Source organism: Amblyomma americanum, chromosome 1 (assembly GCF_052857255.1).
Source record: "Amblyomma americanum isolate KBUSLIRL-KWMA chromosome 1, ASM5285725v1, whole genome shotgun sequence".
NCBI lineage: Eukaryota > Metazoa > Arthropoda > Arachnida > Ixodida > Ixodidae > Amblyomma > Amblyomma americanum.
The window spans coordinates 51,374,477-51,392,708 of NC_135497.1; the positions used below are offsets into that span (position 1 = coordinate 51,374,477).

The 18,232-nt window shown below is 42.0% G+C and overlaps 1 protein-coding gene across 2 annotated transcripts in view; it reads right to left on the reverse strand.

Annotated features, from left to right (window-relative positions):
• The window catches only part of LOC144112811 (WD repeat-containing protein 91), a 49,074-nt gene that overhangs the window by 15,563 nt on the left and 15,279 nt on the right, over positions 1-18,232 (reverse strand). For both annotated transcript variants that reach the window (XM_077645626.1, XM_077645627.1), the window contains exons 12-15: positions 15,672-15,778; positions 14,039-14,171; positions 11,744-11,843; positions 9,639-9,751 (exon numbers count right to left, since the gene is read on the reverse strand). In XM_077645626.1, the coding sequence (XP_077501752.1) occupies positions 9,639-9,751; positions 11,744-11,843; positions 14,039-14,171; positions 15,672-15,778 (453 nt within the window). The remainder of the gene's footprint in view (positions 1-9,638; positions 9,752-11,743; positions 11,844-14,038; positions 14,172-15,671; positions 15,779-18,232) is intronic.

Here is an 18,232-nt window from a genome sequence, read left to right on the forward strand (position 1 = left end):
ATGTATGAGATACATTGGTAGAAGGAATTGGATCGGATGTTTCTTAATTCCCTCTACTACCTCATGAAACTCGCTTGGCTCTAAAGTGAATATTAAAAGTTTTGCGAAAATAATCTTGGCCAATGAACTAAGCTCAATTTAAAAAATACTCCGAGGAACACCATACAGCAGGAAACAACGTGTCATTGTTTTCACCCAGCTGCGGTGCACCGCTTTATTTTAAATCCTTGGTTCAAGTTACATGAAACACTGTGTATAACACACTAGGTACCTTCACAGTAGTCTGTCTCTGCATTTGCAGTGCCATTATTGTTGTGGTAAACATAGGGACTAGCATAGATGGTAAGGTAAACTTCTGTTAAATTATTTACCATCAGCATTCATACAGAAGTGGGAACAGGAGTTCTGCGCCTCGTGTAAACAGCAACTTGTGCACCAATGTGTGTTCTACACGATAGAATAGATGTGCTAAAAAGCTTTTGCTAGTGGAGAGGGAAATGGGCTACAGTGGCTAGCATGTGATCATCGTTACTATAGCACATGCCGTGGCTTGGATGCGTGTCTAAACTTTTCTTCTTATTTCATTTGTTGCTCTTTTTGCTCGCCCTCTCCTTTATGCATGTTGCAGTGGTAGTGGCCCAATTGGCACCATTTGAAAGGAATGCCTACTTTCCCCTTCATTTTCTTTTACCGACCTACTACTACTACTGCTACTACTACTACTACTACTACTACTTGGCAGGGGGGTTAAGGTGTGGCGGAATGCATGCAATCATCATTATTGTGACATGCAAGGTAGCTACAATGTGAGTCTAATCCTTTTCTCCTCTTTCTTATTCTATTCCAGCCGCCGCGGTGGCTGAGTGGTTACGGCGCTCGGCTGCCGGCCCGAAAGACGCGGGTTCGATCCCGGCCGCGGCGGTCGAATTTTGATGGAGGCGAAATTCTAGAGGCCCGTGTACTGTGCGATGTCAGTGCACGTTAAAGAACCCCAGGTGGTCGAAATTTCCGGAGGCCTTCACTACGGCGTCTCTCATAGCCTGAGTCGCTTTGGGACGTTAAACCCCCATAAACCAAACCATCTTTCTTATTCTCTCTACTCTCCTTCTTCTACCTGCATGCGGCAGAGACACTGGTCCAGCTGATGCCAGTCAACAAGCCACAGTCTTCCCTCATTTGATTGAAGGACAGCGCAGAGAAAGAGGAGACACTTGAAGGAACTTGAAGAACGAGCTCGTTGTGTGCTCCTTCAAATGTCGAAGGAACTTGAAGGAACTTGAAGAAAGAGCTCATGTGTTCCTTCAAGTGTCTCGTCTTTTTCTGCGCTGTCCTTCAATCAAGACGAAACAGTGCCACACGCCCAACTTCTCGCTCTGCTTCCCTCACTTGGTGGTTTGTGACATGCACACTAGCAAGTGCTGCAGTTTTGCACCCAGACGCCAGACACAAAACCCCAGGAGTGCAGGACATGTAGCTACAGCTTCAAGAAAGTGGCATACGCCCATTATAAAGATGCTCATTCATTCCCTGGGCTTCCCTCCCTCTCTTCCTCCTTCCCTTGAACTTATGGGAGATTACTGCAGCCTCCATACTTTGTGCACTTTAAAGCTTCATATTAAGGTCTGTTTACATATTGCAGCAAACCGTAAGTGCTTCTTTAATAATTCTTACGTGCCCACTGTTTGGCATTCTGGACTTTGCTGCATTAGGTGCAAGTGCTGTGAGCTTTGTGTAACTTCTACTGTTCACAGCCTCGCTCACAAATCATCTACTTATCTTATCACGTGACAGCAGTGTTGCTTTTTATTTGCTCCTTTTGAAATGAAGCCAGTAATTGGCAAAGACTGAAAAGACAGATAGCAGACCATCGTGTCAATTCGAACTGTGTTGACCATGTGAAGCATGCTTATCAGTGTGCACGTGTCCAATACTGCTTGATTGAATGTTCGCTGTGCCTTCAAGGCACGGACAAAGTGAAGAAAAAAGCTCAGGAATTGATCTGCATCTTTGCATTGGGAAGGTTCTCCTTTACAGTGCGAACTGCGCTGCATGTCGGCACCACTAGCTCACCCATAGCATGCAGCGGCCGTCATGCGCATGCTGCAAGCCATGCTGAATGTGATAGTACATCTCCACCATTCAATTCTGCAAAATAATTTAGCGGTGTTATGACATTATTCGGCAGAAATATTCACTGTACACATGCAAACACCTAATACATGTGCAACTATACACTGAGATGCTTTTGTTACTGTATAATTCAGGACTGACATTTTGCAAAGGACATTCTCTATTCATATTAAGCATCTTCTTAATCTCCATTTGAAACATCTTTATTAGTGATTGCAGATGCTTCCTCGAGAAAAAAATTAAGAAAAGAATTACCACCATGATCCGAATATTTTTGGATATGCTCTCCTTTTATCTGAAAGCAACCGTCATGCATTTCAGAGAGATGACTCTTTTATTCAGAAGAATGAAATTTGTATCAGATCCTGTTTAGCTCCAATTCTTACTAATATATTTTTAGCATGTTATGACAAGTGCATTGCTGAGTGTTTAGATAAGAGTGTTGTAAAATGTTTTAGATATGCACGTGATTTTCTGGTTAGGTATTCTAAAGCTAAACAGCCTCCAGGAAAGTGTCTGCACTGTTTCTAGTATTTTAGAGGTTTTAACAGGTGTTCAGATGGGCTTTGGTTCACTCATGATTCACGAACTTCTGGCGAATGGCACTATATAGTTTTTAGCATTGTCCCCCAGCATCACAGACGAGTGCACATGCTGGGCCTATGAGCTGCGATATAAAAAAGATGTTCTAAACCATGCTTCAGCTCATTCTAAGCTAGAGAAGCGCGGCACTGTGATGAACAGCCTGCATGCAGCATTGCAAAAGTCGTGCCCGCATAACACAGAAGCCAGTCTGCGAGAGGAAGCAGAAAGTTTGGCCAAAGCGAACTACTCCCAGAAAACGGTGACTGCGGTGGTTCCAAAAAAATAATAAGGGACCTTAATGATGACCTTGCTGCTGCCAAAGTGAACGCATTTGAAGAAAGGCAGAAGTGGCGGGTCACAATCCCTTGTCTCTACCGTCTATCCCATCGCCTCAAAAAAGTGGCAAAGAAGCTTGTGGTCTTAGTGTTTTGTTCACAGCTCCTGATAAGTTGGTACAGCGATGCTCAGCAGTCATAGAAACAAAGCACTGCAGCAACAAACTAAGTTTGTGGCTTGCAGAACAAGAGTTGTGCACACCATTCCACTAGCCTGTGGCAAAGTTTACATAGGCCAAATGAGAAGGTGAATAAATGACCGGATAAGAGATCACCGAAGGGCTGTTTCATCACTGGCCGGAGGCATGGAATTGGTGAAGAATTGCAAAAGATGCAAAAAATCTTCCCCAGTACATGACGTTACATCTGTGATGCACGATGCATGAGAGAGCACAGCAAAAGGAAAGGAAAATTAAAGAAGCCTTTGAAATTCACAAGGTGGACGACATGTATGATAGCACCTCTTCCCTGGAAGTGGCAGTGAAAGAAATCGATTATCTGCGCAATCACATGCCACGCACGAGGGTGAAGACAGCAGTTAGGCCTGTTGTGAATGGGGAGGCACCTATGTGCTATGTATGCCGTGTATGCGTCCAGTAAAAGGTACTAGTTGAAGTCTAGCGGGTGTCCCTTGCGTGTTGTCTTGGATGTAGTGTCTGTGTTTTAAAAAGAGCTAAGGAAATGAATTCAGTAAGATATGAATAAAATATAGCACTGTACACAAACTACACCATGTATACAGTTCTTACGGCAACACTACATTATGAACAGCAGTGTTACATTGTGTTCTGGTGGTAATAGCCTTGTTGTGTGTCATAGCATTGGCCATTTACTGCAATAACACTTCCTGTAGAGGAGCCCCCTTACACTACATTTGCTTGCAAATGGCATGTGAAACTGCGACTAAGCTACACAGACAAACTGGCTTTTCGTGAACACAAAGTGCTTAAAGGTCAGTACCCATAACAGCTGCAATTTTCTTTGAATTTTCTTTGACTAGAGAATGCTTGAATTCTCTAGAATACACATGTTGTTGTAGAAGTACATGTTGTTAGCTAAGCCATTGCCAAATCAAGCGAAAGAAATGAATTCTAGCATACAGTGAAAGCTCGTTAATTCGAAATTTTGGATAATTTGAAATAGTCATCGTGGTCCGGTCTGCAGTGCATAGAAGTCTATGCGCATAACAGCTCGTTAATTCACTCAAAAATTGGCGCCGCCACCCATAATTCGAACTGCGCGCCATCGTTGGAAGCTTTCACGGCAGAACGATAGATGGCACAACCATCGGGGTGCCGCCGCTAGGGTGCTGGAACAAGTACTAACCAGTCTTTCCTGCCGCGACTGCTTCGAGAAACGACGTTTTAGTGTTTTAGCCCTCGTTTTGCACGCCGCCTGCTGTAAGCTTGTGTCCGCGAGATGTATTCGTGTGAGAAATACTGCGCCAAGACGGTGGAGGAGAAAGTGGCGATTTTACGCGAGGTGGACGAACGGAAGGCCAGCAAAGTGGAAATCGCGAAAAAGCACTGGATTCCACCAAGCACGTTGTCGACCTACGTCCGAAATAGGAAGGCCATCGAGGATGCCTACGAAGCCGAAGATTTTGCCAGCAACAGAAAAAGGCTCCGATTAGCCAAGTATCTGGAAATTGAGACCGCTGTGATCACGTGGGTGAAGGAAATGAGAAGCGCAGACATTCCACTGAGCGGCCCAATTATCATGGCGAAGGCGGCCAATTTCGCCCTGCGCATGAATGTGGAAGATTTTGTCGCCTCCGAAGGATGGTTTCACCGCTTTCGAGACAGACATAATCTTGTCTTCGGGGTGTTGTCCGGAGAAGCCAAAGAAGTGGACGCAGAAACTTGTGCCACGTGGCGAAGCGGTGCTCTGCAGCAGTACTTAGAAAGCTACTCGGCACAAGATATATTCAATGCTGATGAGACGGCTTTGTTTTATAAGCTCCAGCCCGACAGAACAGTAACATTTAAAGGAAACAGCTGCGCTGGCGGCAAGCGAAGCAAAGAGCGGATTACTGTTCTGGTCGCCGCTAATATGACCGGGACGGAGAAGGTCCCTCTTTTTGTTGTCGGAAAGGCACAGAAGCCTCGGTGTTTCAAGAACATTAGGACACTGCCGACAGATTACGCCACCAACAGCAAGGCGTGGATGACGGGCGAATTGTTTAAAAAATGACTCCTGAAATTCGATCGGAGGATGGAGCTAGGGAAGCGTCAAGTTCTCCTCATTGTGGATAACTGCTCGGCACACAAAGTCGACACCGAGCTGAAAGCCACAAGGCTAGTATTTTTGCCCGCCAACACGACTGCGGCCTTGCAGCCAAAGGATCAGGGGGTGATCAGAAACATTAAATGTTTCTATAGGCGCCACATGATCGAGCGCAAGATTTTGTGCACTGGAAACCAGAAGACCAGCACCATCACATTGCTCACAGCAATGCACATGTTGGTGCGTGCATGGGAGCAGGTCATGCCGTCCACAAGTGCAAACTGCTTCCACCACTGTGGCTTTGCTGCCAAAAGTATGGAAGAAAGTGGCGACGATGGGAGTCCAGAGCCTCTGCCTGTGGCTGTGCATGCTGTACTGCAGGACATTAGTTTTGATGATTACGTTGAAGTAGACAGCGATGCAGCAGTGTGTGGTGCCCGAAGTGATGAGGACATTGTCGCTGAAATTGTTGGGGAGCAATCTGTCCCAGAAGAGGCAGAAGACGAGGACAACGACGAGGAGCAAGAGCCTGTGCGTCCGTCCGCGGCAGAAGTTATGGGAACGCTGAATGTCGCGCGCCTTTTCTTCAGCTTCGAAGAGGGGGAAGAAGACTCCCTGCGTCGCATTCGCGCGCTAGAAGACCGAGTGACTACGGTAGCCCCCAGAAAGAAGAAGCAGAAGATGATAACAGATTGTTTTGCTAAATAAATATTTTTCGTGCCCTCCGGGCATCAAACGCGTCCATTTTTGCTCACTTTCATTAGTTCGAATTTTGGTTAATTCGAACTGGCCTGGCAGCCCCGTGGAATTTGAATTAACGAGCTTTGACTGTAATAAACTCCACCACAAACTCACTCATCAGGAGTTTTTATATGATGCCAAAGGATATGCCATCAACAGAACTGAGAGCATAGGAAGCACAAACCACCTCCTTGGAGGCACAATGCTCATTGAAACATACACCTCAAGTGCATGTAACATGCAAGGGATTATGGCCTAGAAACCCTGAACTCCACTTTATGAAAAAAAAAAAAAAACGGATCTTCTGCAAAATTTTCTTCACTGTGTCTTCAATTGAACACACTGAATGCATTAATCCAACAACAAAATCCAGGCAGCTAAGTGCAAAAAATTTTCTATCTCCAAGAGGCAACAGCATTATTTAGAAAATACTAGAGATGTGCGAATATTGAAAAATAAATTTTGAATACAAGTTGAAAGTTGCACATTTAATGTATGTATTCAATCTGAAACCTGTCTCTTGTCGATTTAAAATGTTTGAAGGGACCTAAATAGTCCTGACAAATCAAATATCCTGGAATGCATTCATGAACATTAGTTTTCTTGTTTGTGAACAACGCTTGGCGAGTTTTGCTGATGGCATCAAAAGAAGGCGGCTCCATGCACCGTGGAAAGGTAAAGGCACAGTGTACCTTATGCCTTCCAGAGCTCCTTTGAGAATTGGGGACAATATGATGTTAAAACAAAATGGCCACTATGGTAGCACTTAGATTTGTACAATAGTCTTGGCTTCACAATACCTGTGACCGATTCCGTTGCTATCACTTTTAACTGAACTCCGCACTTGCATGTGCGTTTATACCGTGCATGTATGGTGAGCAGCAAAAGGAGATGGAAGCATATATAAGCCGGGCCTCTGAAGACTGCTACATACAACTGCTGTTTTTACCAGCAGCATGTGAACATCACATGCTAATGAAAGTTATACGAGTTTCCTCTCCTCTCTTCTCACTGCCCAAGACTTAAGAAACAGCTCACATAGCCATTAGTTATTGCGCTTATCTGTTAAAACTGCTATTCTCTTCGATAAGATGTGCAATTAGAAAAAAACTGCCTAAACTCAAAAAGTTCAGAGCAACAGATAACCATAACATCATTGTAGTAGTCAGGGGGGTTCTATGGATTAAAAAAGCCCTCTTTTCACATACTCTACTCCTTACTGCTGATGACAAGATCCTTGTATGGCAGCCACTATCATCTGTGCAAGAAGGCAAGACAGATTCTGGACTGCCACAAGCACAGTTCATCAGTACAGATGAGAATGGAGGAGTACAACAGGAAAATCAAGCATTAAATGCTACATGTGCTGCAAGCCGTGGAGACTAAATGGAAAAGGCAATACCTAATCTTGGCTCATTCTTTAGATTTCAAAGAGGTGGAAAGAGCAGAGTTTACTCCAGACTGTAGTGCCTATGGTCTAGTCCAATTGGAGATATGTACCTTAGAATAAGCAGAATCACTGAAGCCAGTACTGCTTAATGCTACTCTTGCTACCAGCACTCAGAAATATCCGTCGCTGTCTTCCTTACGTCTAGTGATCTTTGACAGGGTGTTACCACATAGGTAAACTGGGGAAAACCATCATCATCATCAGCCTGACTGCACCCACTGTAGGGCAAAGGCCTCTCCCATGTCTCTACAATCAACCCTGTCCTGTGCCAGCTGCAGCCACCTTATCCCCACAAACCAGCTGCAACCTGCCAACTATGGCAGGCAGCAAAGTGGAGAGAGAGAGAGAGAGAGAGAGAAATCCCTCCCTCTGCTTGTAGGAGAGAGGAGGGGTGAGGCCGGAAGGTGGCTACCGTGGAAGGAGGAGGTTCTGATGTGGACAGAGGAATGCGCTACCTAAGGGTGGTTGGCATGCTGACAAGGTTCTTATGCTATCGCACTGTCACAACCAATGGTAGTTCACTATCTTCCAAGTTTTTTGCTTAAACCTGCAGCCTTACTAATTCAAACCATACCTTCAGTATTGAGGCTTACCAGTACATTCTTTAACAAATTTCGATGTCCCAGCATGTAAAAATAAATATAAATAATAAAGGATCACGCTTAATTATTTGGTATTCAATTCAAATTTTCGAGCTAACAGTATTCAAATCATGTTTGAAATTTTGATATTCAAACACCCCTACAAGATACCATTTGAAAAAAAAAAGATATTCAATAACAACAGCTGTATGCTTTTCAACTATGAGTTGAGAAATAATTGCCTTGCATGCCATAAGCTTTTTTTGACAATGATCATCTTTTCATGCACCTTTATCGATGCAACAAGGGCTGTCTTCATTTTCCTTTCACTTTAATGAATCTGCACGCTACCTTATACAGTGAAAGTAAGCCATTCTTTGTAGGGGATATCGTTACGTCACATGTGACAAAGTTCTATGTCACAGAATGAAACTATTTCTATTACGATTGCGATCGTGCTTGCTGATTATGTAATATCTCACTTAGTGCCTCACCCATGGCCAGAAAAATAAGTAGGAAAGAGCATTCAGCTGATTTCAAGAAGATTAACCAGCACAAATTAAGCCAACTGACAACCGGCCTACTGGCGATGAAGCTCAATTAGTAGTAAACAGGCTACAACTAGTAGTTATACTAGTTTAGTAAAAATTTATGGCTGAACATTTGCCATTCAGTGCTTGTCTCCTTTTCATGAGTTTTTGCTACGAAGCAGCGTGCAACAACGACAGACAAGAAAGGAGAGGCCACGCAATTTTCCTTTCTTGTCTGCCGTCACTGCGCGCTGCTCCCTAGCAATGAATCCATACCAACTTACCCAAATAAGCCATTCTAGCATTTTTCATGACTCTGTTCTCTTGATCTTACAATTCTTATGCATATGCTTGAAATGCAGGCTTTCTGTTTGATTTTAAAAACAACGTCTGTGTTCAAGTGGCTCAAAAAAACTGACTGTTTCAAGGTTGAATTCAAAAGCTTCAACCAGAAAGCTTTCTTAACACAACGATAGAGCACTGCAATCTGCACCATATGTCTTTAAAGGGGTACAGACACAAAGTTCTTGGGTGTCCGTTTTTTTTTGCCTTGAAAGAGGCCTATGGGCATAGTAGACATGAAAATCAGCTCAAAACACCAGAGCACAGCATTAATAATTCATTAAAAACGATTTTGTAGCAGCTGTTTCGGTCTCGGTCGGCACCAGCTCTAAAGAGCACCTTGATGTCATGGCCAACCGCAAACCTGGACTACCACATTCCTGATGACATTGGTGCCGCCGGCAAGCACTAATTGTTCCTGTGAACAATCACTAGATTTGGTGACATCGCAATAATTGGGGCAAGTGCACCTTGACGTCACTTGATGCAGGTGGAAATGCCGAGCGCCTCCTCGGACAACATTCAAAATCATATTAAATTATATTTCACTCAATGCCTGCGACTGAAACTTGCTAGAAAGTTTCTCCTTACATCCATAAAACAAATCATATCATTTATTTACGTTCAAAACTTTGTGTCTGTACTCCTTTAATGCAGTGAACAAAGACAGACAGCTACAACGGATGCCAAAAATTTCATGCATAGAATTGATACGTACAGTGCCCTCTGCTCCTATTGTAAAGCATGTGGCTTCATCACCACTGAACTGCACAGAAAAAGTTTCCGTCTCATGGGCCACCCAGTTTGTGATACATTCATGAGTTCTGACATCTGCAAAAAATCAATTGAGAGCCGCGTAAAAATATGGAAATAGAAAAGGCTATGAACCATACAAAGTCTGTACACTGGCTTAGAAATAGCCAAATAGAGACAATGAGCTAGAGGTGTATTTTTGCTTCTACAGGTTGAGTCTAATCATCCATACACATTGCACTGAAAAACTTTTATGAGTGAAAGTTCCATTTTCTTATGAGCCATGTGCAAAATATTTATGTCAGATATAATGGCAGATATAATGACACATGTGCTTACATAACTGACTATTTAGCAAACTGAAGGTCTAACCTTAATAATAATGTTCACTTTGTCAAGAAAGGCCCACTGAAATGGAAAGACAAACAACTTGTTCCATTTTTACTAGAATGTCAAGTAGCTCCAATATGAAACAGAACAGCCAGTTTGCATAAAAGAACTAATTCTGTTGTTACTTGGCCACTGAAGTTTATACTAACCGCCCAGAGGAAAGCTATTTAGGACAAAAGAAAAAATGAAAGAAGCTACAAAAAAGGCATGAAAGAGACAATGAATAGGACAGGTATCCACTGCCTCATTCATGTCTTTTTTGTGTAGTTTATTTCTTAATGATGAACAATGCCCAACAACATCCTATCTTGTACCTTTCGCTCATACTCAAGGTGTAATCCAAGACTGAATGCGGTTAATATGTTCCCTTTCACAGTAACGCTACCTGTGCATGACCTACAAAGACGGCATAATAGTTATGGTGCTTCCCTCTGCATCACATGGTAGTCAAAGGTATTTATGCATTAATGCACATAGTATGGCTTGCAATGCATGCACAGCAGCCAGACAATGCCATGAGACAAGATTGTGGCACCAATTTATGCGATGCGCCTGAGAACACAAACGAGATGGCAAATATGGGCTCAAAATGAATGAATTAATGAATCAGAATGACAGGGTTCTGCCATTCCAAAAGATATGAATTACTTACTGAGCTTTCTTCACCACCTTCTCCTTTTTTTTTTAACTTTGTGTGGTTTAGAGTTTCACATTCCAATCGCTTGTAGTTTGGCAACAACTGCCTAGTCAAGAGCTCATGCACTCTCTTTTGGGACAATGACTCACATATATAGTAACTAACATTTAAAAGAACAAAGAAAGAGAAAAAGGGCAGTGCTGTGCCCTATGTTAGAAAATGTTGGTGCACTCAGAGTTAGTGCTTCGCGTTACTTCGCATAAATAAGAAATTACACAAGCACCATGAGCACCAAGGTCCCTCCAAGTTCACTATGGACAAGTCAAGCATGGAAACACTTTACATGTTTCTGCATTATGCTTGCACTGTAACCGTGCCAATGACACACCACATAGCGCAGGAAATAAAGAACAGAAAGCATAGACAATGAACCCCACAAAGCACTCCAAATACTAGAGGACAGGCACAGGATACAGGAACAAGTAAGTAAACATGAAAATCAAACCACAAACAAACACTCATCTCTGCACAAAAGCCTGGCAGTTGTGTGAGACATTAGACTTGTCAAGATATGCTATTATTGCTCCTGTGCTCATGTGCTCCTGTGATACATGCGTTGGTCATGCAACCAAGTTTTTTACGTAGAAACGGAAGTCTTTTAGTTAGGGCATGTAACTTTCCTCACATTCTCTGGCGATGGACTGCCCACTGGTGACAATGTAAACAAAGGTCCTTAAGATCTCCTGATTTCTCATAGGAGCATACCGTGCTCTTGCACTTTCTTTGTGTAAGCCATGTCAAGATGTACCATTGTTTTTTCAACACTGAACCCTACAAAGTGGCTGCTTTTGTGTTGTTAAACAATGAAGCACCAATATGTTGTTAGCATGTGCCTTCTGAAATAATACCTTCACTGTAATTCTGAGACCAACAATATGACAAAACATGTTGACATGGTTGATTTCTCATCCAAGGCACTTTCATTATTGCAGTAATGGCAACTTTAATGGTCGTAATTCCTTCAGAAATGAGTCACAGCTCACCAAAAAGACATATGTCACCTCCTGATGTGCCACAGAGTAGAAGCTGGCCATTGTGACTGAACACACAACAGTTGACAGATGAGCTGCATTTGAGGTGCCCCTGCAAAACAATGCAAGGATAACGAATATTACTGCAAAAGCACTATTCTGATGGGTAAGCCCTGAGCAAGATTTTGTGATATTTGTCAGTTTGTGCCAAGTATCTTGAGATGTTTGTGGGTTTGTGCAAAGAGAAATTAAATAAATAAAAATAAATGAAACAAACATTGCCATGACTGGGATTTGAATCCGCAGCGGCGCGAACAGATCAGCTTCACTGGCCAGAGCTCGAGAGCACTAAGCTATCACCGCAGCCGAGCACGCCTCATGTTAAACTGCAACACACTCTCGCACTGTGCATTGCACATCGTCATCTTCAACTTCCATATGCGGCGTGTAGACACAGAATTCTCTGTCTTCGTCGTCATTAGCGTTCATGCAATTCTGCTTTTGCTCGTTTATAAAATTTAGGCAAAAATTCTCTGCCATTTTTTGTTCCAGGTCAATCTTTGCACATCAAAATGCAAATTTTGCAAAATTACAGCATGTATAGCCCACCAAATCTTTAGCTATTGTGTGCGATGGCTGCCTTTTCTGCGCTCCTGCACCTTACGACAAAGGAAATTCGCGGAAAGCTCATTATTAAGCACAGGACTGGTAAGCGTGTGCTTAGATTTGATCCTTTTGCACGTTTGCTACTCCGTCATAAGGTGCAGGAGAATAGAAACAGCAGTCGTCACACATAACAGCTAAGAATTTGGCCGGCTATACACCTGACTAACACTGCTGTACACCTGACTAACACTACAACACTCCCCATTTTCCCATGCAGCCAGTATGAAAGACACCACCTGAATTCATTAAACCATACAAATTCAAAAATATAAATTAAGGTACAGTTTTTCAAGGCTCTTTAGTCTTTCGGTGCTATATATTTACCACCACACTGTATTACTTGAATGACTAACTGCCATTTTGTCTCTTTGCTTGTTGGCTCAATTATATACTTACCTTCTAAATCAATACATTTCTTTCAGTGCATGCAGTGTATTCATAAGTGGGAAACAATAAGAAATGCTGATTTACACTGAACATAACACACAATTGAAGTTGCAGTGAACCTGCATGATATCATTCATGTGTTTTTATATACAGTACAGAAAAGCTGTATAATCAGCCAAAGCACACAGCACAGTCTGACAAACTATTAAACTGTCATACTTAGGCTTAATGCATTCAGATGTACTGAACTACTGCCTACAATGAGAGCTGTAAGTAAAAAGTAAAGCTTTCTTAAAAATCACTTTGAAGTCAGCTAGCTCCCATATACAAATTTGCACAAACAGCCCAGCTTGAAAAGGAACAGTAGACTCCCTTTGATATGAACATAATGGAACTCGTAAATGCATTCAACCTATAGCAGAAGTTCAGCTTAACACAAGTGTCCACAACGTAAGGTCGTGTGGGAATACATAGACCCTATTAAAAAATCCAGGAACCATACAAACATAAATGAAGAGGATTTCACAAGAAAATATTAATCTGGCACTTTGAAAAAGAAAGAATTTTCATAAGACTAACACATCACTGCAATCAGTCATTCAATCGTGAACTTTAGGCTTTTCTGTGACAACCACTTTTTTTTTATGTCACAGAGAAAAATAGAACATCAGCCGAATGTTTGCTAAAGACTGTTCACATATTCTCATGCTCGTCCACATGTGGAGGACATGAGCTTGGCTCCAGCAGGTGCAGTGTTATCTTTTCTTCTACACCGTTGCATTATCTGCAATCCAAAAGTATTCAATAGCCTTTCTTTGCTAACAAAAAACAGAAAACAATAAAAGTAATATTCCATATGCCTTCCTTGGTATCAAAGACTGTTGGCTGCTTTCGTATATGTAACAAGCCCCTCATGCCCACTGTTCTTTCATCTTGCTGCTTCCCTTGGCAGAAGTGTTGAGTGATACTGTGCGGTAGGGAGACAGTGAAGCTGAACTTCAAAAGCAAATAAGTGACAACGACACTTATAGCTAGATCATTTATAATCTATGAAGTTTCCACAGTTCCCATGAAGGATGAACGACTGCTCCATAAAATGAGGCTTCATGGATAAAACTCTTCACCTTGTAATATCGCATAGACACACAGACAGACAGTTGCCTGTAGGCTCTAACTTGAAGCTTTTCAGCATATGTCTCCCGTTTTTGTTTCAAAGAGTCTAGTTTCAATACAAAGCAATAGGTGTCTACTCACTTGCAACTGCTTGCTTTTCAGGTCCCATAGGAGCAGTTTCCCAGGGACCGGTGCAGTTGACATCACTGAAGGCTCCGAGTGGAGAGAACTAACCACCACAGGTTCCACTGGACTGCACGCTAGACAGGCAACGCTACAAACAATAGCAATTTTTTAGATATGCTCACATTCTAAAGAGAAGAAAATGTGTGCTGAAGGATGAAATCACTAAAAACACATTCATGCTTATGAACACAATTAGAAAAGCGACATTTCCTATGAAGCCCTGATATGACTTGAATGTGCTTAAGTTATGATGGCACGTAACATTTTTTGTCAAAAAACTGAAAGTGAAAAAGCAGAATGTTCAAAAGCACTCACTCACTATCTTCGAAGATAATTTTCTGCTTTCCCATTCTTTTCCTCATACATGATAAGCCTGTACTAATCATGTAGCATGTCAAAAAAATTTAACATTGAATGTGGTGTTATGTGTATGCTTTTTTTTTATGTGTATGCCAATATAATGTACTTTTTTTTTTTCCTTGGAACATCTAGGGCTTATTTTGTTTTAAATAAAATAATATTCAGCTGAAGTCAGCTAATGAAGAAGTATCATTAATAATGCAGTGCAACGGCTCGAATTTTAAACATCTATAGTAGGTTATTTGCGACAGACACTGCACCCACTAGCCAATTCCCCTTCCTGCCCTACTCCCAGTAGAGTTGGATTGCTCCATCTGTGGACCTCCATTTGATCCTATGGTCAGTGCTGGTGGCCACTGCCAAGCACAATAAAATTATATTACCAAGTAGATACAACACGACAGCAAGAGATAACAACGTAAAGTGTGTGTCAGTCTTGTGAAGAGTGCTCAAGACATGCACTGCGCAGCAAACAAAAAGATGTCTGGTTGCAGCTGCTAGCTTCCATAGATGACATTTGCTTCAAGGCACAGCCACATGCATCTACCAGCCAGACAAACATGAGCACCTAACCTAGGGCCCAACACTTGCAGTCTAATTTAACTTTTTAATTGTGTGCAGTAGAGTGCTTGAGCACTCTGCACAAGGATGATGTGCACTGTACTCAAGACTAGTTTTGAAATAAGTGCTGCCTCTCTCCTAGGCGACACAATTTTTAGTTGAAACACTGGCCAAGAGGCAGAGTTGAGCAGACTGCGTAAAATAGTAAATAAAAATTCTGAAGCTGTAAGATTTCTTTTACCTCGAGTTTGTACTAAGGGGACATTTCTGGCTAGTGCAGAACCATATTTTGCAACAGTGCTCGCTAGTTCTGTTAGCAACATTGAATCATTATAGTCTTGTTTGACGCAAAGAGCAGTAGTTTAGAAGCCATGAATTCTCACTGCTGCAAAAACTACTGTAAATTTCTTTGCACTGCATAAGCCAGCCAACTGACCTCAATTGATACAGCATTTCACTTTACACCAAACAACTGCACAACAGTTACCTCTGCTGAAAGCTTGAGAGCAACTAAACCGTTTTTTACTTAGTTTTTCGAAGACAATTTGTACTAAAAAACAAGAAAGAAAAAATGGTGGCAGTTAGAGTAGTCGAGGATCTTCAAGAATCTTGAGCACCAAATTTCACTGTTTCACAAGAAATTACTACCCACAAAGACTACACTAACCTGTGCTCTTTAAGAACTGATGCAGACTCTGGCACAATATCAAACAGGGGTCTCCGCTCCTTGGTGTCGTACAACCTCAGGTTGCCCTGCTTAAGCCCGTAAACCAACTGAAAAGAAGACAGTAACAGTGCAGGGGCACATTATTTTCTCAAAATTTAAAAGACTACTCTAATTTTGCATTTCAAACAGAAAACTGTGCCAGCAAAATTGCAATAGTTAAAATTTTCAGCTGAAAACTAAAAACCATCGCTCATGTTCAAAAGCCGCTATACTGCATTACACTTTTACTCAATTTATTATTTTTTTTTTCCTGTTTTTCTCACCCCTTAGCATCTATCAGAACCCTTCTGCAACACATTACCAAGATACCTAGAACAGTATCAGTGAAGTGTTCAGCCTTGCAATCCTACTGCTTCAGTAGAGGTCAGTTATCTCACTCTATGAGAACTACATGTTCTGCAAGGTCTTATCTTTGCCATGATAAAACACCAAGATAAAAGAAGCTCCGCATTAATACGCAGTGCTTGAGATCCCAGTCTCAGGTAGCGTAAGCCAAAGCTTTCTCTCTCTCTCTATTTAAAGAAAACCTTCACTGCAAAACTGATTGTTCTATAACAGAGCAGTAATTGAATTGGGAAGTTTACCCCACATCTTGCCATTCTGTCGCAACCAGCATATGATTGTGGCAAAGCAACTTATGAGTATTTATTTTCTTTCATGCTTTGCCTCCACTCAGCGAAACAGCACAAGCTGCTAAATCTCCCTTTCACTGCAGCCATCAACAAGGAGTTTCTGCTGTGCCAGTGTTGAAAGTATTTATTTGGCTGACGCTTACCTATGAAGGGTTGATAATGCAACAAATTTTTTGACTAAACCAAAGCACGTCATAATAATGTAAGATCCCGCAGGTCCTTTGAGCCTCTCACAAAAAGAATTGCCCAATTGCACAAGCCTCTCCCCACCTCCTGAAATGAACAAATATCCCTTAGCATATTTGTCCTTTAGCCCTCCTTCAGGCTGGTCAGTGCCTCACCAAAAACATATTCCCTAAGGATATGTGCATTTTATTTTACCACTATTAAGACGTCAACGTGACATGCAGTGTAATTTGTAATTTTATTATTTCATCAAATAGCACATCACAGTGTGTACCTGTCCGCTACAGCATGCAGCGTATCCATGTGATACACTGGAAACAACTAATGCTACCTGTGGCAGCAAAACGAAATGGACCGGTACCGGTGCCTTCCACGTGACAATACTGTATACCATTTTGCGCCACTACATTTTTTAGAAATCATCCTTGCTACAGTCAATGGTTTCTTTTGCTTGGATTGAGTAGCTACAAGAGCACTGAAGCAGGAATGCAAATACCCCAAAAGTTTAAACCTGCACTCCAGCAGTGACTCTGAACCTGTTCCATTTTGCTCTTGAACAAAATGCTTCAGAATTTAAGTTCCAAAATTGATGAAGCATTTCATTCAAGGACAAATTTTAAACAGGATATCTCTGCACCTTTTGCACGGCACAAGCACGGGCTTGTATTGTCCTCATGGCTGTTGGCATACCTTATATATATTATAGCTTGTTCCAACAGAAGAAATTGTGTCAGGCAATATTATTCCTTTCATGAGTTTTTTTTTTTTTTTTGGACTGCACAATAAATTTCAGCCTCTGCTTCTGCATACTGCTGCTACCAGCAACTCAGTGCAGTTCCATTTTAGTCACTAGTCTACAGCCCATTTTCTTAGTATGTATGTTACCTTAGGCCCTGCAGATGCAAATTCTCAAAGTTTGGGAAAACATTAAAATTTTCAGACTTCATTGAGAAGCACGCCAAAATTAAAATTGCACAGAAAAAGTTTCCACCCACCCAGATGCTTAATTATGCAGAGTCTGATGAAACTTCGTATCTACACGTCGTGACTCAACACTGGTTTCGGGGTCTCAATTATACTGCCTTTGACTTATTCCAGTCAAAAGAACTTATGTAAACAAGTGAGCACATTTTAAGCATTTTAAAAATCACTCATCCTTGCAAAAAAAAAAAAAAATGCACTGGCAGGAGCTCTGCCAGAGGCACCATGAAACTTGAAGGCACTCATTTAAAAATGATTTTTTGCGTTCATTTTGCATGCTTGGCTTGATATGGTTCTGTAGACAATTTTGCACATTTCGACACTTTATTTTAGTGCCCACATTCTGCACACTGAGCCTTATATACGGGAATTTGACAGCATTTAGGATATGTGCACAAATGTATAGGTGCCAAAGGTTATTGCAGGCACTGCATGTACAAATGTTCACGCAGTGCTTGAAGGGGTTATCGTGGTGTCATTCGTGTACAAAAGACATATGCTGTGTGGATCAGCCAGCTGCCGCAGTCCACAGCACGACTGCTTGAACACTGACCAGCAAAGACAAAACCAATTCCACTTCAGCCAACCGTTTGCAAGAAAACATCAAGGACTTTGTCCCTGTTGGCATGCACTAACCACGCACACAAAGTTCTGCCCGACGCAGAGCTGCGAACCGTGCAGTCTTTGGGTGCCAAGCCAGAG